At 36.9% G+C, this 23,949-nt stretch overlaps 1 protein-coding gene across 6 annotated transcripts in view; it reads left to right on the top strand.

Annotated features, from left to right (window-relative positions):
* ANKRD27 (ankyrin repeat domain 27) overlaps positions 1-23,949 on the top strand; it is a 41,226-nt gene that overhangs the window by 11,852 nt on the left and 5,425 nt on the right. For 4 of the 6 annotated variants that reach the window (XM_086620785.1, XM_086620780.1, XM_086620781.1 and 1 more), the window contains exons 5-25: positions 898-1,052; positions 1,365-1,424; positions 1,510-1,563; positions 1,651-1,716; positions 1,796-1,872; positions 2,239-2,360; positions 3,281-3,359; positions 4,077-4,209; positions 9,099-9,188; positions 10,031-10,158; positions 10,607-10,689; positions 11,461-11,576; positions 12,366-12,458; positions 12,836-13,033; positions 13,354-13,413; positions 13,535-13,654; positions 17,267-17,311; positions 19,135-19,257; positions 21,133-21,330; positions 22,461-22,580; positions 23,159-23,320. In XM_086620785.1, the coding sequence (XP_086476911.1) occupies positions 898-1,052; positions 1,365-1,424; positions 1,510-1,563; positions 1,651-1,716; positions 1,796-1,872; positions 2,239-2,360; positions 3,281-3,359; positions 4,077-4,209; positions 9,099-9,188; positions 10,031-10,158; positions 10,607-10,689; positions 11,461-11,576; positions 12,366-12,458; positions 12,836-13,033; positions 13,354-13,413; positions 13,535-13,654; positions 17,267-17,311; positions 19,135-19,257; positions 21,133-21,330; positions 22,461-22,580; positions 23,159-23,320 (2,282 nt within the window). The remainder of the gene's footprint in view (positions 1-897; positions 1,053-1,364; positions 1,425-1,509; positions 1,564-1,650; positions 1,717-1,795; positions 1,873-2,238; positions 2,361-3,280; positions 3,360-4,076; positions 4,210-9,098; positions 9,189-10,030; positions 10,159-10,606; positions 10,690-11,460; positions 11,577-12,365; positions 12,459-12,835; positions 13,034-13,353; positions 13,414-13,534; positions 13,655-17,266; positions 17,312-19,134; positions 19,258-21,132; positions 21,331-22,460; positions 22,581-23,158; positions 23,321-23,949) is intronic. The other 2 variants (XM_086620782.1, XM_086620783.1) reach the window with 2 other exon arrangements.

The following is a 23,949-nucleotide window of genomic DNA, read 5'->3' as shown; positions in this document are numbered from 1 at the left end:
TAAAACATATGCTTTTTCTGAAATAAAAACATCTAGTCATCTTAAATACATAAGAATATCCATTTGAAATTATGACAAAGTTAAGTGATACTAGAGTAGTGTGAAAATACTGAGGGAAGCATTAAAGTTCTGAAAAAAATAACTGGCATACATATAGGCTTAAATTCTATAAACATTAATCTAAATCTTAAAAATTATTCTTGTAGTGTTCCTCTTTTGGCCATTACTTAATGTAGTTATATAGCAGTCTTTCAGAAGTGAGGTGATTTGTAATTTCAAAAGTAATTCGAAATGAATTAGATCCAAGCCTGTTATTAGTTGGCTGCCTTTGATTGCAAATGAAAGACTTGCCTAGAAAAAATTTTTGGGAAAGCAATGTGAATTATAAGTGAGAGATCCAATTGTCTTATTCAGAGGAAAGTGGATTTGGTTTAATGCTTACATGAAGAGACTTTGCTCTCCCATTCAGAGAAAGCATGTCTAAATAAAGAATAGGTTATGTAAAAATCCAAGATGGGATTTTTGCAGCTCACTTAGAGCACACTGACTTCCTGCATGGGCGTTCAGTCAATACTGTTACATGCTTTTCTTCTACTTTCAAGCTTGACTTGCACTCAGATGGGGTTGTGTATGTGGCAATAAATTAGTCCAGGGTAAAAAAGCAAGTGAAATCAGTTTTAGCTATTCCAAAGAAATACTTGACATAAAAGACAAGAGAGCCTATTCTAAATGTGATGCATTAAATTCTTTTAATTAGAAGCAGTACCTTCAGTTAAGGGTGTAGTAAGCTGAGTTAAGGTTTCATTGCATGCAAGTTGGCTGTGTATGTAGGAACAGAAAGCACTTTACCATGCATACCTATTAAACCTGTGTGTTAATTCTTGGCTTTCATTTTAGGTGAATCTACAGCTGCATCAAACTCCTATTCTCTTAAAAATATCGAAGATGTTAGAGAATTCTTGGGAAGGCACTGTGAGAGGTTTGATAAATACATAGGATCTTTCTATAGAACATGTAAAGAACATGAAAGGAAGAGCCTCCGCCACTACATAGTCAGTATCTTGCTTCTTGGTGTTTAACTTACTAACTAGAACTCACTTCACTGCTTTGGTTGTATTTGTTATTGAGCTTTTCTATGTCAGAGTAGTCTAGAGTTGAAGAAAGTGGGAAGGGGCAGAGTAGATTTCTTAATTGTGAATTACTACATCTTAACTATTAGGTAAAGGCAATTTTTCTAGCTAAAAAGCTTACCATAGTGCACACTGACAAGGCAGGGAAGACTTCCTATCTTTGCATGTTTACGCTTTGTTGCTTCAAGTCAGATTATCCTAAATCTGAATGCTTTTTTCTTTTCTTCCTGCCAGGATTCTGTCAATGCACTTTATACCAAATGTCTACAGCATCTTTTGAGAGATTCGCACTTGGTAAACACTTACTCCACTAAATACACAGTACATAGCGTTACTGAAGCAATAATTTATCTAACTTTCTCTGGCTTTTCTTTTCCAGAAGATGCTTGCAAAGCAAGAAGAGCAGATGAATCTGATGAAACAAGCAGTTGAAGTAAGCATCTGAAATGAAGGAAAATAATTAGCAAGCTATTTTAAACTCTCCATTTTATGCTTTAAATACTGTTGTTTTTTTCTACAGATGTATATACACCATGCTATTTATGATCTAGTCTTCAAATACATGGGGACTATTGAAGCAAGTGAGGTAAGTTTGTTTGGTTCCTAAAGATTAATTACATTTAATCTAAAGCACTTGAAAAAACTGTTGCCTTTCTATTGATTAGGATGCCGATTTTAACAAAATCACGAGAAGCCTTCAAGACCTGCAGCAAAAAGACATTGGAGTGAAGCCTGAGTTCAGGTGAGAGAGATGATTGTGGACTTTTTGAGGAGTCACTGAGATCCTGTCTTAAATGGGTCGTGGGCCAACCAGAAAGTGTTTCCCTTCAGCCAGTGGCAAGTTTTTCTTATAGTTCATTCCTTTGGGATAGAAAAGTAAAGCTTTGTGAGTGTCATTTTAAGACAGTCTTTCCATTGGTAGTTAGCTTCTTTGCTTTTATATTCTTATGCTTTGCCCTCTATCTACAGGTACAGAAATGCAAGTACTTGGAGCAGAGATGGAAATATTTTAATACTCTTCTTCAGCTCTGATTAAGTTAAAACTTGGATTTTGGACATCCTGTGCAGGATCTCTGTATGCTAACCATTTTTTCCAATTATTTTGTAGTTTTAATATACCACGTGCAAAGCGAGAACTGGGTCAGTTGAACAAATGTACTTCCCCTCAACAGAAGCTACTTTGTCTACGAAAAGTGGTACAAATTATTATGCAGTCTCCTAGCCAAAGAGGTCAGTAATGAGTGAATTAATAACTTTAATATTAAAACCTTTTTCTTAACCAGTACACACAAAGCACTTCCATATATAATAAACAACTGTTTGAATGGCATTTGTGGATTAAATGTAATTAGTCTGGGTTCTGTCTTACAGGTCTCTAAACAAAGCAAAATGGAGGCGAGAGACACTTGAGCATTGTTTCTCATGGGCTGAGATGGGGTACTTGGTTAGCTTGTATAGTTCTAGCTAAAGCATCTGAGAAGCTTGCATGTGCTAGGACGTTTTCTTCTGTGGAAGAGTTGAGGGTGATCCATTACACACAGTCACTGATTAACCATTCTTGTCTGTTAGTCCATACTCCTTGATAACTTTGAAATGATGTCTTTCGCAAAATGCAGTGTTGGTGTGCAACAAACCTATATGCTGCATTCAAAGTGCTACCATGGATTACAGAAATGATTTTATGATAAGAAAGTATGGACCTCTTAACTTGATATTTATTTTATCTAGCCTGGAGAGAGAAGGTACTTCCACTAAGCAAATGGAGTGGTACAATGGACTTATGCTTTCCCTACTTCATCTCTTCCTTTCTCCAGGAAGACTACTGGGTTATGGAAAAGTTTATCAGCTTAGAGGATAGTTTTTGCCCTGAAGAATTTCAGAAGTCTTGAAATAGTGCTCTGGCTCTTCCTGTACAGTAAAGAAGAGAAGCTAGTCAAATACTGCAGTTTGTACAGTACAAACTGTGTGTGTGTTTTGACTCCTGGCAGCCTATTTTAGAGGGAGGTTGAGAACACTTGAGTTGCTTTACTCAGTGCATTCTCTCCTTGTAGAACTGGCCCTTTGTCTTAGGAGGTGGAACTCTGTTTACAGGTATCGCTGCTGAGTTGAACCACAATATGACTAATGTCAGATGTCAATTCTTTTTTCAGTTAACATGGAAACCGTGTGTGCAGATGATCTTCTCTCTGTTTTGCTGTATTTACTTGTAAAAACAGAAATACCAAACTGGTATGTAACTATATTTTGGCTATATGACCTCCATCATATTTTATACCTAATGTTGCAATAGGGGCAAACATTTCTAAACACGTAGTGATATCTTACTGGAAATGTAAAAAGGGCTGATGTAATGCTGAAAACGTTTTAGTAGGACTAACAGCAAAGATGCTTTAAAGTGTGACCTGTCAGGAATTCAAGTGCTAGGTCTTTGCTGTTTTGATTCCTAGTCTAGAAAAAAGCTTTAATGGGAGGCCATCTCTATACCAAATCTGCATGTCAGTACAGACTGGTTCTTCCTTATCTATGTTTGGAGCTGTGAAACTTCTATGCAGCTTCTAGATGCTTGATACATTTCATATAGAGAAACTAGATTTGAATGCTTAGTTGCTTGCTGATAGCCTATGCCACCATTTCTCTCAGTTGGAGATATCCCTGTTCCTTGCAGGGGGGTTGGACTAGATGACCTTTGAAGATCCCTTCCAGCCCTAACCATTCTATGATTCTATGATTCCTCACTGTCAGTACAAGTATATCTAAACCTTCTGCTGCTCTATCTACAAAGCTCAGAACAGCCATAGTATTGTGAGCCTAACAGTCTTTCTATAAGACTTTTCTTAAGCCACAACCTGTTACCTGCCTGAATTGGTTAAGATAAGTTGCAGTATTAAGATATGTCATATTGGTGTTTTGTTTTCAGTGGTTCATAGCTTTAACTTTTTATTTCAGGATGGCCAACTTGAGTTACATAAAGAACTTCAGGCTTAGCAGTTCAGTGAAGGATGAATTGGGATACTGTCTAACCTCAATTGAGGCTGCAATAGAATACATACGACAAGGCAACCTCTCTGACAGATCAACAGTAAGCTACTCTTAAAGTCTGTCAAATGTGTATTTGATAAGCTTGTAGTACTGTGTACTGCTGTGGGAGTAAATCCAGCCAGAGGATACAAACAGCTAATATGAAATCAGTTGAGGTAACTACACCTGAAGCAAATGCTAAAATGATCTAGATTAGTACAATGAAGTCCTAATCTTGTAGTGATACTTGTTGTTCATCGTATACTCCTTGAGGAAGTAGTTAAATGTCAAGTCTGCTTCTTCATATGATTAGAGGAGAAATGACAGTGCTATTTTCAACACCTGAGTCTTCAGTAAGTTGAATATCTTCTATTTGTACTCTATCATGATTGTGAAGGCAATGCAGTACTTGAGAGTAGGCATAGCTTAAACAGACTTTTCTTTATTTTAAAAAGCTTAACTATGCTAGCAGACTGGAGACTGCAGTCTAATTTAGAATTATTCAGTACATCTAAATCTTAATACTTCAAAAATTCAATGTGTTGTCAGTGCAGATGACTATGCACCAAACTGATAGTTTAATGGGAGTGCAGGACTATGCTAAGGTGGTGTTTGAAGGTCAAATTTGGCTCTTAGAATCTCTAACCTAGCAGGGGCAGGAGGTTTGTGGATGCATGAGTTATTTCCTACTGGGCAACTAGACCTGTCAATCTGGTCAAATCCCTGCAGGCCAAACAAGGATGATATTGATGTGACTTGAGAAACTTCTATGATTTAAGAACTTTGTAGCTTATTTAGTAAAGTAATCCGGTGTTACCCTTCCTGTAAAATTTTCTACTGTTATGAAATTAGGTTTTTCTGATCTGATGTGGAAATCAAAAGGAGTGAACTTGGAACCAGAGTGAATTCAACGTGTCTCAGTCTGCCCAACTGCAAAGCACTGGAATCTGATTGCAGGGGCCAGAATAATGGCTCAGTGTGCAGGGCTTGGGATGGGACAACCTGGGGCACAATCTTAAAGAAGAAGCACTTAAAGTAACATTTTAGCCTTCTGTTATTTTTGGTTTTGTTTTTTTCTGGGATCTTCTCATGAACCTGTCATGCCTAGGTTTGTTTTGTACACTCCAAAAAAACCACCCAAAAGAAACACTTTCATTTTGTGTAAAGACTGTGCTGTGTCTTGTCTGTAATGCTGTATTGAATTATGTTTAAAAAAAATAAAAATATTAGTTAAAAGAAAACAACCTGACAAACCATTTTGCTTCCTGCAGTCACTTGGCTGTTGTTAACAATCGATATACGGATAGCAGTGCTTGGGCTTGGATGGAGAACGGGAACCAAAGTACAATCGTCTTCCACAACAATGCCAGCAAGCTGAAAGAACATAATACACTGCTCTTAAATTTCTAGAATAAAAAAATATTTCCTGTTAAATGCTTGGTCCTATCCCTCCTTATATAGTGAGATATACCATTTTTTTATACTGGGATTGCCCTCAAGTGATTATACCTTAACTGCCTCTGCCATTAAGATACTATATTTCTTTGGGTGACATCTGTCTTGAACTACATTTTTGAGAAGGCTAAATGAGGGCAGTCTCATACTGCTTACACTAGTGTCTGCACCAATAAGTATTTCTGTCCATACCTCAGCTGGATCAGCTTCACACCTGGAGTGCTAGCCTCTTTCTCACTTTCTGTATACAGTGAGTGTGCAACAGGAACTCCTTTCTTCTATGTTGCCTTTCATAGCAGTGGCTTGAAGGGCAGTGCCCTGAGATGAGAGGGAAAACAGCAGAACCTTGAAGACAAGGAAGTGGGTGACCCCCTGCCCTCCAGCAGAGCTGAAAAGGAAAGAGCTAGGCCACCCTTTTCTCTAGTGTAGGGTAAGGGAGAAGAAACTAGGTACCAAATAGCCCCTTGACAGGAATTGAAACAGGGTAGTGAGGAGGTGGAGGAACATGGCAGGAATATCTGATCTCCCCTCATGAACTTACCAGTTGAGATATTTCCTTTATTCTCTGGTAAAGGAGGTCAACTGATCAACTTTCTGTTTAAAGCAGCAGCTGTCACATTTATGCCCTGTGGCTTCCTCTTCCAGATTGTGCTGGATGGAGTTGTGGGATTTAAGCGAACAGGAGCATTGCTGTGCCCAGGGGCTTCATTACAGTCTCTTTTGTGGATACACTTAATTTTATAGCTGGATTCAGATGGAGCTTCTGGCAGCTGAGTAATGCTGTTGTCCAATCCCTAATGACGCAACTACATAAAGCAAAGTCAGCAGGGAACTAATGTACCCCTTGGCATAATGGGCATATTATCACCCTCATGTCAGAAGAAAATTGCACTTAGAAGGCACCTGCCAAATCCCTTCACCCAAGGTCGTGCAAGTCTTAGAGGCATTTTGGTCGTGAGGAGGAGATGAGCATGTAACTGGTAGCACAAAAGATTCCATTTTATGTTCTGGGAGTTGTCAATCTGATTTAATTAGAATTCCAGTTAATAAATATTGGATCTTAGTTAAGTTCCTATGTGCAGCTAATGTGTAGTAAGACCCTCTAGTTCAGAGGGTTGAAGTAAGGTGTACAGTAGGGTTAGAGCCAGCTACTAGGGACGAGGAAGTGTTTGGGTCTGGTATGGAAAGAGCTGTAGGTGGCAAAGAAGTTGGCATGGAGGAGGTGCAGGTGGGAGAAGCCAGGAAAGGAATACTTGAACACAAACTGAGGCTAATAGTGTGTTTGGGGAGGAGGAGGGGTGGAAATAATATCTCCAAAGCATCAGCATTAATCTGTGAAAGTCACCTTGGGTAGGTCATTATACAGGTAGACTCTTAGAGGTACAAGTATTTAATTTCTCAAGTATAGAGAATAGTGTTAGGTAAAAAGATCATTAATGTTTGGATGTGTATTTTCTAGACAATATAGGCTTAAAATACTTGAGAGTCCCACTCAAAGCAATCTTTTTTTTTTTAAATTCCTTGAGTGGATGTAAAGCTGGTACAAGTGAGTTCTGTCTTTAAAGGCCCAAACCTGCTTAATACTTCAGCCAATACCTGATTCTTCTGCCTGCCTTTATTTCACTTTCAAAGACATGTAGTTTCACCTGCGATGGACTCTTATTTTTTCTGATTTATGTGATAAATAAGATAATATCTCAACATAAGGATTGCTGTCTCAAGTGATGCTCTGTGTTTTTTTCTAGTTAAATATTTGATCAAAAATTATTTTAGGGAAGTTACTCCTGATTGCACTGAAGGATCTATCCAATGAGACTAGTGTTTTGTGCCTTGTAATTCTGAAAAAGTATGCTTGGGTATCTTTGAGATTTTTGAAAAGATTGGCGAATAGTTTTCATCTTCAGGTGTCTAAATACAAACAGCTTACTGTGAAGTACAGATCTCAGCTTTAACGTCTAGACCTCACAAACATGTTTTTGATGACACTATTTGCTGTACAATGGAGGTTTTTTTAGACAGCTTTATGAGAGACATCTGTGTTGATTTTGAAACTTGAGTGATCAAATTTGTAGAAAATCTGAACACTATTTTTGATATTCAAGTGATCCTTGTTTATTTGCAGTTTGCTACTTTCTTAAACTTCGTACTGACATACTAATGTTAAGAGCCAAGTCGGACTTTTTTTACTGATTTATATCTGATCTTTACAGACTTAATTGCAGAAGCTGTAGCATGAATCCTAAACCATCTATCTGATACATGGGTGTTTGTCTTAAATACAGTGGTTTTCAGTTTGATGGCTGCTGAGAGTCTTTCAATTTCTAGGGAGATAGTCATTATCCAAAAATAACATCTGAAGAAATTATATTTACTGCCAACCATTAGCAGTGGTTGATCAGAACCAACTATGTGCAAGCGTTTCCATCTGCTTTCTTAGGAAGTGTTTTCTTTAGATTGTTTTATGTAATGTGAGGTTCAGTGTTACCGTTTCAAAATCTGACTCTGCTTAAGAATTTTCACCTTATTTTGGAAGCATATGTATTCTTTAGTGCATCCTGAAGTATATCTTGAGGTTTCTCAAAAAATGGGAAGTACCGATGTGAGAGTTGCACTACAAGTCTGCTTAGCTTAATCTCCCATTTTCGAGAAGTGACCAGTAGGAAACACTATATGAATGAGTCTGCTACAGAGTAATGCTTCATCTGGTACAATCTTTTATTTTCCAGCAGGTAGAGTTCAGCGGAGTCTTTGAGTCACCATTTTATCTGAGTCATCTTTTTAAATAGCTACCAGTGGACGTGTCTTACATGAATTTGTCTAATTCATGTATTAGATTCAAAGATTCAAAAATCTTTTTGAGTCCTTTTATACTTTGGATTTTTGCAACATTCTACGGCAATAAATTCTACAATAAGAGAACATTTTTTCTTCTCTCCTTGTTCCCCACTCCCTCCCCAGACCTGTGTGATGATTTTGTTGGGCATCTCAGTTCTTATATTTTGAGGAATAGTGTATATTCATTCTTTGTGTTTTCTTTGGACTTGTGATTTTTGTAGACTGCGGTAGCCAATCAAATCTTTTCTAGAGTGGGGAATCCAAATTTGTTCTTGTCAGAAAGCTGCATTGCACTTCTTACAGTTCTTGTTGTCTTTTTAATGTCTTTTCTATGTTTTTTTTCTAGTTTTGCTGTGTTCTTTTTTTAGATGGTACAACAATAATTTCATTAACGCTCAGTTAGTTCATGGAGAATTACAGTAAAGGAATATTCTAGTGAACATGTATTTGCTATTTCTTTGAACAGTAGGTGTGCATTCTTTTCAGTCTCGGAATCCTAAACATGAAACTGATTTAGGTTTTACGTGCATCTGGTGATTCATAAGTGGTAAATACAGTGTTTAATATTTTTAAAAGTTAATTCCACTTTTAAGGTTGAGGTACTTTACTTTTGCCTGTAGATGAGTATATAGGTAATCAATCTATGTATTTTATTTTCAGGAATCTGAGAGATTGTGTGACAAGCTGCTTTTAAGACAAAGGATGAACTTGTTCCAGATGTCTGCTACTCCAATAGACTGCTTATTTAAGGTTAATAACTTTTATGTCAGAATATGTATGTACTTACGTGTTGCATATTTATATCCCTTCCTTTCTGTGATTTTCTGAAATGCAATGCAATGTTAATTACATTAGCACTGCAAAATGTGTTTTAGTAGGTGCTGAAAGTGTGTTTTGAATCTAGTGCATTTCTGTGCCAAAACGTTACCAAGTTAATATAATCTTCTGGATTTGAGCACATACTGTAAGAAACATGTAAGTGAATGAGGATGAAATGCTGCTGCTGTTGGCATTGATGGGCCTATTTAATGCACAGATGTGATATTACTATCTGGTAGTCTCTCACAGCTTTTAGTGCTTGAAATTGAAAGAGATTTCTGAAATAATTTAAATGTGGTCACCTGACAGCTACTTTATATTATATGCTAATCTCACACTGTCATTCTGAAAGAATTTTGCCTATACAAGGACACAAAGCAGAGCTGCTAATTATATGTGTTCAGAGCTTATGGCTAGAGACTTAGTAATTTTATAGGAAATGTTTTTGCACAGAGGGAGCTCAATTTCGTGACTGAGTCTAAAGAGAACAATAGGAATTATTTTAATTTTTTTATAGAAATTGAAGTAAGCCAAGAACAGATTCTTTTTAATACTGAATGCCCATTAGGGGGGTTTCTGCTGTGACATTGTTCATTTTTGCTTTCTAATGCTTGAATATGTCTTTTATAATCGGTTCCTTTCATTTTGTGCTTCAGTAAATTACTCTATTTTTTGTGTGGTTTTGTTGTTGGAGTTTGTTTTTTTATTTTTTCTTAAAAGGAGTTTTTTTTATATTGTTTCCTCATTTTCTTTCTTCTCTTGGCTTTTTGTAGCATATCGCTTCAGGTAATCAGGAGGAAGTGGAGCGATTACTAAGTCAAGGTGACAGTGATAAGGACACTGTACAGAAAATGTGTCATCCGCTCTGTTACTGTGACAAATGTGAGAAGCTAGTTTCTGGGTAAGCATTTTTCATCTCCACTAATACATGAAAAGGTATGTAAAAGCCTTAATCTAAGATTTACTTTAGAAAGTATGCTGCTTTTGGTTATAGAGGAAGTTGGTTGCACTTGAGGGTATAGTGGAGAGCGTATGTTTGTGTGGTTTGAAAAAGAAATATTGAGTACTGAATGCCTTGGAACAGCCAATTTTACGATGGAGGCTCTATATCCTTTGGTAAACGTAGTGTGAAGTGTTTCTTCTCTTGATCTTAACTTACGCATCTTGGACAAAACCACTTGTCTTAGCAAAATGTAGAATTCTATATACAATAATTTGCCAATGTGGAAGGATAAAGGATGAAAAGTTCCAAAATCAGTTTTTTGTCCGCCTTGGCGATTTTTCTTTCTCTCCTCCTTACTACTGCTGCGTAGGTAACTGAGCTGCTTTTAAACTATTGTGTTTTAAAGGAAACTGAATGATCCTTCCATTGTCACTCCATTTTCCCGAGATGACCGGGGATATACACCACTTCATATAGCTGCTATTTGTGGTGAGTATTGGTATTCTGCACTAGTGTTTTCTACTACTTATGTTCCTTATCTTTATGTTAGCATGTCTTCCAACTTTCCATTAAATAGTGAATTTTGCATTAAATTGTTTTCTGCTTATTTGCTATGGAAACTGGTATCTTGGCACAGACTGCAGTTACTGTATGTTCTTTTAAGCTCAGTTTCTTAGCCCTAAGTTTTTGTTTGTTTGCTGGCTGTTTACTTTTGCTGTAGCGGTTACCACAGTAGTTCGTTCTTTAGCTGTGAAGAAAGTAAAAATGTGTCATCAGAAATCAGTCTTGTTTTTAAAGAACTGGCAGATTGAGAAATAAATCTTTTCTCTCTCCTGCAGCTGGTTATGCATGGTAGATCTGTAGCATCTCCTGTCTTGTAATGTTATCCCATTGATCTTATATTTATTAGAAGATATATTTATTTTTAGTGAGTTTTTTTAATAACTTCCTTTTTTTTAAATTATCTTGAATCCCAATAGCAGAGTGCTTTGTGTGACACGTTTTTATTTTCTATTCTTTTCTTATCCATAAGATACAAGCATAGCTTGCTTTTAGCTGGAGTTTCTTTTGTGGAGGTTTGGTCTTGAGTAGTCTGCAACAAAAAACCCAAATACCAAGGAAATGAATATACAGTATATAGAAACAGAGTATGCAGAAATGCAGGGTATCTTGGTTTATAGTTTGTGTTTGAATTTGAAAAGTAGCAATATTCTTGTTCATATTTTACTTCTTTCTTTTAATTTCTGTATATTTTTCAAGGGCAAACATCATTAGTGGATTTACTAGTAGCCAAAGGAGCCATTGTCAATGCTACAGATTACCACGGTTCAACTCCACTTCACCTTGCCTGCCAGAAGGGATATCAAAATGTTACAGTAAGCACAAAAAAGGCTTAATTAGAAATAAAAAGAAATAATTAACCTAAATAATAAATATATGACTCTTAGTAAGCTGTTCTACTGTTACTTTCACTTAGGTCTTCTGAGAAGCTTTTAGCAGAACTTTTTTTAGCAGAACTCTCAGAATTGAGGATCTTTTATCACTGTAGTTTGCACAATATTTTTTTTTCCTGTACTGCAAGGTTTTCAGCCATTTGTAATAGCCAAGCAATTGGCAGCTATGCATGCCTGATAATTCATTCGTTTTATTAATAAAAATCTCTAATACGTAGTACAAATGGAGACCCTGTTAACATCTCTGCTCTCAATTAAGAGAAGAACCGTTGCAGTCATTGGAATGAATTAAATGACTTCACCTTGTGTTTAGGATAGACTCTGTAACTGTGTTAATTATCATGTACTTGAATTTTATGTATGTGAGATTCTTCAATTAGCGTTGTTGAATTTAAACTGTCTTCACTTACACGGGCTCTTAAAACATAGGATAAAGTATCATGTAGACATGTGCTGCAGTGTTTGCTGTAGTAGATGATTCATTTTTTCAATGACAACTCTGAACATGTAAGAAGCAGCTTTCATCTGGTTCTTAGGGTGGGGCGAAACCAGTACCGTAGTGCCAAGAGGGTAGTGTCTAAAACAGGAGAGATATAGCTAGTTTTTCATGAAGTGCTTCTTCATGCTAGAAACCTAAAGGAATCTACAGAGTAAAAATTGTTGGTCCATTAATTTTTTACTTAAATGTCTGCTTTTATTTTTTTTTTTAAGCTGCTCTTATTGCACTATAAGGCAAGTACTGATGTTCAGGACAATAATGGAAATACTCCACTTCATTTAGCCTGCGCTTATGGTCATGAGGATGTAAGTAGCTGTTTTGTAACAAACTAAATGGACGTTCTAATGGAATGGAGTTAAACTGTGATGCAAATTTGCGCTGAACTTACATATTTTAGAAGGTAAATAGAAAAGATTTGGAGGCTAACTATTTAATGCTGTAAATAAGGACTTTATTCAGTAGCTCATAGCAATTTTTATTATGCGTTTATATTAAGGACAGTAGTTTTGTGCAGATTTAGTTGCTTTAACTCTTTATTTAATGACACTGAACCATAAAAAGCCTGCCCTTTAGGCAATGAATTATATGAGCAGCAATGAAAGAAACCTTTTTAGGATTGCACATGTTATATGAGTCGAGAGACAATACTATAATTTATTGATAGCTTTCCTTTTCTTTCCAGTGCGTCAAAGCTTTAGTCTACTATGATGTGCATTCCTGTAGACTAGATATTGGTAATGAAAAGGGAGATACTCCTCTCCATATAGCTGCTCGTTGGGGCTACCAAGGGATCATAGAAGTGCTTTTGCAAAATGGGGCAAATCCAGAAATTCAAAACCGGATGAAAGAGACTTCCCTACAGTGTGCATTAAATTCCAAGGTATTCCTCTTTATCTTCTAGCCTGATTTCTTTCTGATGCTATTCCATAGAGGTGTAGATGCTAACCTGCTAATAGGATTTTATGGGCTGGTACTATTAAAGTGAAAATATATGTTTGTCCTTAGGAAAAATGGTCATATTTTAAATCTAGTGGCACGAATACAGTCTGGTATAGAACATAAACTTGCAAATGGGTATTTTTAATCTGCTCAGTCATAATCTGTTACTAATATTAGGTTGTTGGCTGATTTGTGTTTCAGTCAGTAGATCTCTCTTTAAGTGGAGTTACATTCATTCTGTTTATTAATATTTTTATGCAGATTTTGTCATTAATGGAATTAAATTATCTGACATTTGAAAGAGGACAGAGTGCTTCTGAGGTAACAACCAATGCAAGTTGCTAAAGTTCTTTTTGCCTGTGTTTAAGATGCTTAATCCAAGAGGAAACTTTTTTGTGTTTTGGTTTTTTTTTTCTTTCTTTTCTTTTCTGCCAACTTTAAGTCACCACTTAGGTCTCCTCAGCGCTCAACAGAAACTTTCAGCAGGGGATCATCTGTCTCAAGCTTGTCATCAGCATCAACTGATATAAGGCAAGAAGAAGTAAAAAATAGTTATAAAGAGGTAAGACTGAGGTATCAGTTTTGACAATAAGCAAAGTGAAGGAAGCTAGAACAGTGATATTTTGCAACACTGTTTTAAACTGTAGAATAGCCTTCTGTCTGGTTTGGAAAATTATTTGGTGCTCTCCTCAGGTGCTTGTCATCTCAATATCTAAACACTTATTTTTTTATGTATTTTTGTATCAACTGCTCTGCTGGCTTTTTCTTGGGAAAAATTGAAAGCATATTTGGAGTAGTTGTTCAGATTTACTGCAGTTAACTACATAATTTGAGAATTTTTTGAGGTTTACAAAATTATAATGGCATTCACTGCTCCAAGGACCTTGCTGTTCTGTCCAGAAATTAAATGCCAGTGTTAGCTTACAAAATATGGCAAACAACAAACTAGAATGTTAAGCTTTCAAAATAGGCATAGGAAATCAATTTTGTAACATGTGAAGTAGTACACGCTATATACTAAACATCTTGCACGTACATGTTTGCCGATTTCCACACCAAGCAAGGTGCCGTCCTCTGGATTTTTTCGTGTGGGACCTCAGATCCATACTTTCCATTTATCCGCTCCTAAGACTGTCGTATCACGGCTTCTTCTGGTGCTTCTCTCTATGTTTTTTCCCAGTCTTCCTGTTCCATTTTTTTCCAAATCGATCTCCTTAGTCTCCTTAGTATTTTCGTTTCTCTCCATATCACCTCTACATTAAAATTCTTCCATTTCCTGCTGTTAAAAGGATCTTCTCTTGCCACAAGTTTGTTTTCTAAAAACGTTCAAGAAACTAAAAGGTGTAAAGTTTGAGTGGACAGTATTACTTCACATTTTAAATTATCAGTTACTCTGAGAGCCTCAATATGAGAGTGTACCTCTCTCTGTACAGAGTCAAGCACTCTAAATAAGGTCTAATGTACATAAAAGTTCACCTCATAGATTGAGGATTTATTTTTCCTTAAAGGAACAAATTTATCACACCTAAGGCTGTGGTTCAAACCAGGGAAAAAGATTACAAGCAGCTTACACCTTGGATTCTTGGGGTTAATGACCTTCTCCTGTAATCCAGCTTTAGCTCATTTCTGTTTGCCAAGTTTCAGATGGGCTCACTGCTCTTACTCTTACTAAGCCAGGAGGCAAGGGCCTAATCCTGAGAGAGCTCCGTGAAGGGAATGCCACTGGAGGTAGTGGGAAGCTGATAAGGTCAGTTTTCCAGACATCAAGGCTTGGGCTATAGATTAAGGGGATGCAGTTAGATCTTCATTAATCAATACTGGTGGTGAATAAAACTCTTCACTTAAATGAGCCAGTCATGGTGTATGTCTTGTATGTGGCTTGTTTACAACTCACAAAAAGAGAGTGAAACAGCCAGGCGTGTAAATTTGGAACTTCCTCTATTGGAACTAATAAGTCCTTACTCAATTTCTGTTCAGCAACGTTGAAACTGAGCATGCGAGTGAATTGCAGTAGATTTGTTTCATCTGTTTTTACATTTAAAGGAAGGTACTTCTGTTCCATGGAGGAGTGAGAAAGCAAACAGGAAAGATGGGGACATTTTGCCCTAAGTACTCTTAATAAATTATCTATAAACTACATAACAGATGTTCTGTGCTTCTCCACTGCTAGGGCCTGAGGCAGTTTTTAGAACTGTAAGGAAGTTGTTATTTTTGGAAAGAAGTTATCAGAGCTTGTGGGTCACTTGCTGTTACTGTTAGGCATCTTGATGTGATAAGACTGGCTGCTGAAACTCACAAAGACCTTTACATTCTCCAGTGACATTATCCTACATGATTAGAGGAAATTTATGGGAAGCACAGATCTCCCTAGTATGTATAGTCTATTTTAGGTATAGATGTGTGGAGATTGGGATTCGGCTCACCTAACTTCAGATGTTTGAAAGACAGTTGTCTTTAAAGTTAAGACATCTATTTTCCCTCCTTAGTCAGTGGAGAGAAGTAGATACCTCTGGAGAGGAATTAATCTCAGACATGCTTAGTTTGACGTGAGTTGCACTCGGTTTCATTTATTGACTGCATTCCGTTCTGTAGTTAGCAGAGGGGGAGTTTAAATGACCATCTTAGGTTTAGACAGCTAACTTTTAGATATTCAAAGTTAGGCAAGAGGAGTCCTACCTTGAGTGTCTACTGCATGACTTCAAGGAGCTTCACCTTTTGTGAGAAAGGTAATAATAAAATAAAACTTAGCAGCTTTTCTAAAAAGAGATAAAAATGAATGGAGATGATTTAATCTAGCCTCTGATCTTTCACGTGTAGACGTGTCCTGTTCTGCTAAAACACTGAAGAAAGAGATCAGATGAGTAAAGCACAACTTCCTTTGAGTCTCATTCTTCCTTGTTTGCTTTACCAAATGTTGTGGTCACAGTTGGCAAGACAGTCATTTCTAGATAAAGATTGAAACGTGACTGTAGCTGTTACTCCATGATGTCTTCAACTTCTGAGATGTTTCTGAATATTGAAATGACTTAGTTTAGAAAGCATCATCTTTGGTGATGATGGCACAGTGCTAGAATAATTTGCTATAATGCTGAAACAGACTTTCACAAAGCTTATTAAATGATTCTTCAACAATCTGCAGAGGCCGGACAAGTTGCCTATTGATAGTACTTCTGGACTCTTCCTGCCCTTTTACTGGCACCTGTCCCATTTCTGTCGGGTTAAATCTCAGCTCCTTCACGTGAGAGTAGTGAATCGGAGGAGGAGCGGGGAGGCGAGTACATCTCCTTCTCCTGCTTTCACAAGCGATCGGAGGGATCAGGGGGAATGGCACCAGTGCTCTGCAGAGCATCTTCCATCTCTTCTTCCCCTCCACTTGCCTCTGTCCCCACTGCAGAGCTCATGAACAGAATACCTAGACCAGGCAGTCGTGCTCAGGCTTTAGCTAACCTGAGCATCGTGCTTAATTGGTATAATGCTGGTCCCCTGGAATAACTCTGAGTCAGAGGCCTGGCTTTTGCTAATGTGTATCTTTTGATATTTATATCTCTTCAGATTTTAAGTAAGAAAACAAATTTGATACTTACAGTCAAGTTAGATTTGTAAATGTTTGGGTTTTTTAGCATAGGAGTAAACCAGTAATCTGCAGATGTGAAGTGAGCAAAATTGGAAAGCATGTTTTTCATCTTAAACTGTTGTTTCTCAAATAGCAAGATGAAACCTGCCATCCTTGGTGCTTCTGGTAGCGTATAGTAGCTCAGCAAGAGTCCAAACAGTACTAGTGTTCATCAGGGTAGAAATTTGTCTTGAGTAGGGATTTTTAATGTTAGGTTCACAACAGAAATGCACTGTCAGCTGCTGCTGAAGCAGCATAGTAATGTATATCAGCTTTACATGGCTTTGTTTATGTGTGTACTGCATGTCCTCTGTTTAGGTTAGTACTGTTTATCTTCAACTAAACGAGTCAGAGATCATCAAATGGCGACAGGCCTTGCACAGCTTTTGCTTTTCATAAAGGAGCAAGGTTTTTCCTGTAAAACTTTGTCAACAAATATGAGATGGGCCAGCAGTAATCCTACCACATGAGCTTAGGAGGCTAGAAAAGGACACAGGATTTTCTGTGTACGGCTTAACACCAATACTAACAATGCAAATAAATTGTTTTCTTCATACATAGGTGGAGAAACTCCTAAGAGCAGTTGCTGATGGAGATCTGGAAATGGTGAGTCTTAGCTTGTCTGTTGAATAGTATTGAATTCCAGTTTACCTCATTCAAATTGAGGAAGTCACTTGTAAATAATATTAAGGGAAGAATGCTTTGGGTAATCAGCAACAGTTAATCAAATTCAGCTCATTTTCTACAAAAAATATTCACTCCATGTCCCCAAATTATTTTACCTACAGTGCTTTAAGACCCATTATTTTGACGTTTCCATGACCTTTTGCACTAAAGAAATGATTTTAAATTGAATAATTCCTTTGTGAAGATCTGACATTTAAAAATGTGTGCATAGTCAATGCTGTGCACCAGTTCTGGAAATTGAATGGTGGGATTTACAGTTTGCAGATTTTTGACTTAGGAAGCATTCCAGTAATACAGTGTTTTTAAACCCACAAGTGCTTTTTGATTCTTAAATTGCCAGGTTCTCTAATGGTTTTAATATTTTCTACTCTTTATTGTACGTTTACTACATGTAATAATTGTGCCTAGGTACTATAAATGAAAAATGAGCTCTTATGTTGTTTGTTGTGATACCTTTTATTAATATTTCATACGGAGAGGAAATGTAGGTGACATCAGTCAGTACAGAGGTATTGTGTCAGGGGCATACAACTTGCCTGTAGTTTAGATTTCACTTCAAATAGATAGCTGATGGCTATAGTCATACCAGTTTCAGAGTTGATGTTCTGTAATTTGTGATACCTACCACCTGTCTTGACATATTTTTTAGTTACTATTGCCCTTTATTCCTGAAAATTTGAACAATAAAGTGCTTCCAGTGTCATTCTACTGAAAAATCGAAGTCTTTGGAAAGATGTATAGTAAGGCTGTACACTTATTAATTGTTTTGTAGTTCACAGAACAAAATCATGAACCCATGTGAGAATGCAGTGTTTCTCTGATGGATGCATGTTCTGGAAACTTTTTGTAGGTGATACGTGCCAGGAGTTACGGATGCTAATGAAGCATCACACAGTCATAATAAAATTGATAATCTGCATCACAAAATACATACCATGTCAATATTGATTTCTCTGATGTTTTATTCCAATTAGGTGACAGTAACAAATTAATTTATCAACTGATAAAGGAAAGAACTGTGCAGTTGCTAAGTAAATATCATTATCCTGGTTTACAATGTAACTTAATCTTAGTTAATTATTTCCAGGTCAGCCCTTAAGTCGTTTCAAGAAGCAGCAATGCATACAATGGTGATATTTACCATCTTCCTAGCAAGTAGTAAACATTAATGTATTACAAGTAACTTTTCACAGACTTTGTGAAAATCTAAACTGCATCATGAAAATATTTAAAGAAAATTAAATACAGTGCTATAATTTGGTGGAAAATTAGTATCTTTCCCTGCTGAACAGCTATCAGCAATGAAAAGCATATAGGAATCTCATTTATGCATTCAGATGACAGAATTACCTTATTTTTTGTGGCTTTACTTTCCAGATTACTCAAGTTCATGTAGAACTGTTAATTATAAAGAGAATTGTCCAGTTGTATGGCAAAGGTTTCTCCTATTCTCAAACCCTCCAAATCCTTTTAGCGCACACTGAAGTCTTGATTAGGCAGCAGGAAGGTATTTAAAATTTCCTTCACTGCAATACATGGTGAACTTTCTAGCTTCTTTGTCAATAATAACATTGGATTTTTTTAATTTGGCCTGTGGGCAGCTGATGCGAGGAGGTAACTGTATAGCTATCCCCGAGATATTCACAGTATATGTTTGTAAAATCTTACTTGTTTACGTATGCAAATTTGTTAGGACATGGGACCTTTCGACTCTGTAAAGGAGGACTTGCTTTTTATGCCAGGTACGTTATCTCTTGGAATGGATGGAAGATGACTTAGAAGATGAGGATGACACAGTCGGTACATCAAAACCAGAATTCTGCCATCCATTATGCCAGTGCTCAAAATGTGGGCCAGCACAAAAGGTTGGAATATTCATTCTGTAAAAAGAATATATTCTTTTAGTGTAACTTTTATCTCTGGGGAAGTAGCGTTTATATTGCCCAACACATCTGTATCTCTGTCTAAAAAGCAATTAAATATATACAGGCTGTAACAGAGTTCATCTGATGTCATAAAATTGTTCTCTTTTTAATTGAACTGTAGAAAATTTTGGATACAGGAACAGTGCTCAAAGACTTGCTCAATATCTATTGGAGTGAAAAAACTTTGCAGTTTGCTTTTAGAGTATGTGGACTGCTGTCATTAAGGTTTGGACCACTTTGAATAAATGGGAAAAATCTTCTATAACCTCAGTTTCTCCTGGTTCTGTTCTATAGTTTACATTGCTAACTGTCACAGAGTATCTGCTTATCTGTTAGTAATCAGTTTAGCAAGGGATACCCGCTAATCCTGTAATCAATGTAATGCCGATAAAGTATTTTTTTAATTGCATGATATCTTTCGTACAAGCTATATCTAAAACCTGTTCAGAGATTAAATGTAGTTGCAAAGGCTTCCTTTCCTCTTACTGATCACGGTCTGTAGAGGAGAATCAGACTTTACAATATGCTTCCCTTTATGAACTGGCTCTCCAAAGGAAAGAAGCCACGGGTGTAATTGGTAACGACACCTGCCAGGTAGCATTTAAGATTAATAAATGAGGTCCACATCACCATCCCCCTCTGCACCACTGAGGGCATTAAAAATTTTTAAATTTTTAAAGTTTAAATAAGGAGTGATCCCAGCTTCTTGGAAATAGAAAACCAATGACTTGCCTTTCAGGGAGAAAATGTATTACTATGTCTGAAGGTAATTCAGACCTGGATAAGTCATTGCAAAGTATAAATTTTCAGCATGTTGGCTACTTTGAGGTAACAGTATCCATATCACTTAAAGAAAACGTGAGATGGCTTGACTTAAATTCTTCTAAATTCCTCACTACTACCTTATGTTTGTTTTGTGCCGGCTAGGAGTATGCTAGTTGTTCTTTAAATGCTTCACGTTCACACCATGCTTTATTCTCTGATAACGTGTGTCCATGTACCTTGTGCACGTGCCAGAGCCTGAGACCATAAAGTTTATTTTATTGATAACAGGGGAAGGAATGGCATTTGCTGTGGAATTTACTTGCCTGCTGAATGAAAGTAGAAGGAACTTGTTAGCTAATCTTAACCACTGTATTAGGTAGGTACACATTTAAAAGCACACTGAGGATATGCAGAACAAAAGATTGTCTGATGCTGTAAATGTTAGACACCTACACAGTTTGCAAGAGGAGTAAAGAAAGGATGTTCTGTAGTGCTGTGTAAGCTGTGTTCCAGGTGGTTTCCTTATCTTGACTCCCTGTGGGAGTCTGTTCTCTGGGCTAGCGTTACTTCCACATGAACAAAATTAAGTTTTTATCCTTATCACCTCAGGCTTCATGTAGCAGTAAAATAGGTGTCGTGTCTGTCTCCAAGAGCATTAATGTCAGTAACTCATAATATTAACACTTATTCTCCATGTGTGATAGCATCCTAACAGCTATGTAAAAACTAGTTTTATTTCTATCTCAGACCTGTGCTGCTTTAGGCTCTTTTTAATATCATGAATACTTTGCCTGGAATTTCTCTATGCAAAGCTATCATGTTGGAAGAAAAGAGGGAAAATAAAACTCATTGTTCTGTTGAAAAATACTACCAAGCTGCTCTGGTTTACCAACTCTTTTCCTGAAGGTCTCAAACTAGGCTCTGTAGCAGAGGTTCTTGTCATATCCCTCTCCCTGTTTTGCGTATACTTAGCAGGTATTTGGCTGCTTCTTGGTCAACAGAAAGTAGCATGATTAATTATATAGTTTTGTTGTGTATTTTCCTTAACAGAAATTTGCAAGGATCTCTGCTAATGGACTTGGAGTAAATGTTTCAAACCAAGATGGTTTTACACCATTGCATATGGCTGCACTGCATGGACACTCCGAACTTGTGTCTCTCTTGCTGAAACATGGAGCCAGTATCAGTGCCAAGAATGCAAAACATGCAGTTCCTCTTCATCTAGCCTGCCAGAAAGGTCACTTCCAGGTAACTGAGCCTCTTCATAAATGCAAGCTATTTAACACTAAACCACCAACAAAAAGCTCTTTTGTGAAATTATCAACAAATTATCAACAAGACTGAACCAGTGACAGTGAAAATTAGTTTGGCCATTCTGGTTTTAATTTCGATGCCTAAAATCCCTAGATGGAAAAGGGATCTTTCAACTGAAACTGTTTCAGTAGGCACCTTTTTTTTCTAAGTGACCTAAAAGAATGGTTTAATGAAAGTACTGTGAACAGCTACTGGTGTATGTCAAACACTTTAAAAATACATTGTGCAGCTGAATCTTCCTATGTATTTTCTCTCTGCCTGGTATCTTCAATAGCCACAGTATTAAATATTTACTGTATCTTCAACAGAGTAACTCATTTAAGTAGATTATGAGCCAAGTGGAGCTCTGAGGGTTGCAGATAACCTCATCCCTGACTTCATGTCAGGGAAGCATAAGCAGTGAAGGAGAAGCACGAGCTAGTGAGGGGAGGATATTCATACAGGGGGGAGAGTAAATGAGAGGGGGAAAAACAACAATTGTGAAAAAGCAGGTGCAGACAGGCAAGTGGGAATATGCAGAAAAGTGGAATACCAGGGTTTTTAAGAATAAAGAGGTCTGTAAGACAAAAAAAAATTGTGAGGATGATGGGGAGACAAAGCACTAGGGAAGCAAGAGAAAAACAAGAATACCACTCAGACTTGTAGGTTAGGGAAGATTAGTTCATGAGGTATTTACGACATAACTCCTTCCAAGTGTTCTGATGAGTTTGGAAAGGCGGAAAGGATACTGTTGCTGTGATGGTTTGGTTTTGGTGTTCTAAGTTACTAATTATATATGTTTTTCGCATACCTTGAGTTTTATTTTCTGGCCTTTATTCCAGTTGTTTAAGTTTTTTTTCAAACACATATGGTAAAATATGAAAATGAGTATGATACGAAGAGGTGCTTATGGTTATATGTTTGGCAAAGATGAGACTTGTTTTCTCCTTCCTTTTTTCTTCCATCTCTTTTTCATTCTAGATTTAAAAAAAAGGTTTTTAAAAAAAAAAAAAAAGGAGGTGGGGGCTTTCCATGCCTGGTTATGGTTAGCTGGTATCTTAAAGAGTTGTTATTTCTTTCAACAGGTGGTAAAGTGTCTGATGGATTACAGTGCTAAACAAAATAAAAAGGATATATATGGAAATACTCCTTTAATTTATGCATGCTTGAGTGGTCAGTATGAGACTACTGCCTTGTTGTTACAGGTAAAATCACTGAAAACAGTATGTTCAGAATAGTGTTTCTTCCCTGATATCTGTGCTTATCCAGTACTCAGGATCAGTATTTTTAGTTAGGTGTTTCTGTCAGAACTACTCGGGATAACTACTCCTTTCAATCCCTTCCCTGAATGTTTTTTTCTGAGATAAATGTTACTTCACTATTGCATAGGTAGCTGTTTTATGGAACTTTTTTGTGGCAAGTGTTAGGTTTTCTTGCTTATGATTCTATTGCATGCTTTTTTTGTGGGTTTTGTGATTTTTTATTTTTATTTTTTTGTTTTTTAATATCTCTCAAACTTGGACTATGTAGTAGGTAAGATGAGCTGATCCATGAAGTTGTGGCTCTGAGAGAGGAGGAACTAACATGATCAGGTGGCTTGTTGCTGAACTGGTGATTGCTAGCCCATGCGTTCTGCTTTCTTATACAGCTACAAGGCTTCTGTTGCATTGTTCTCATTCATACATTGAAAATAAAAGGAGAGAAAAACAGAATAGTAATGTGCTATCTCCATTTCATGCTACTTACTCTGTCTTTGTAACTTCAATTTTATCTTGCTGTCCAGCATGGAGCTTCTGTTAACCTTTGTAATGCCAAAGGAAACACAGCCCTGCACGAGGCTGTGATAGGAAAGAATGAAGCCCTAGTAGACTTGCTACTTCAGAACGGTGCAGTGACACACGTAAGGAACGAAAGGAACTGTACCCCTGCAGACTGCGCTGAGCCTGTGAGTGCACAAAGCTCATTTCTAATTTAGATTTTCCTAAGGGTCCATATGCATGATACAGGAAAGAAAACAAATATGATATTTGTCAAAGCAGTATTTGCCAACACTTCCGTATTTAAGAATTATGTGTGACATAAAGACTAAGATGCCTGTTTATTTTACAATGTACCATATGATACCTGTTGTACATGAAACCTGTTGTGTTTCTAAAATAAGTTATCCTAGACATAAAGGATGAGACTAGAAGGAGTGAAAGCACATACATGAATGAAAATTACATTAAAATCTATGCTAGTAATGGCAGAGAGAGCAGAAGAAATGTTGAGTGTAGGAAAATGTGCACCTTTCACAAATCAGTTAGTACTGCTAGCAGCCTTCCTTTTTCCACCCACCGTCTTTTGCTCTTCATGCCTGTTGATGCCTTTTATCTTGCCATTGATAACTCTGACCTTCCCCTTTGTTAATAGCAATAACATAATATATAATATTTTAAAGAATTATTTCACTCTAAAAAATGATTTGATGCATGGTGCCTATCTTTATATGCTTAAATAGCCTCTGAGATGTAGCGTAATGACCACAAAATGCTGTAATGAATCAATTTTAGTATGTGCATTACCATTTAAACT

Source organism: Tauraco erythrolophus, chromosome 15, assembly GCF_009769465.1.
Source record: "Tauraco erythrolophus isolate bTauEry1 chromosome 15, bTauEry1.pri, whole genome shotgun sequence".
NCBI lineage: Eukaryota > Metazoa > Chordata > Aves > Musophagiformes > Musophagidae > Tauraco > Tauraco erythrolophus.
The sequence above is the reverse complement of the archived record's forward strand: the minus strand, read 5'-3'. Positions and strand labels throughout refer to the sequence as shown.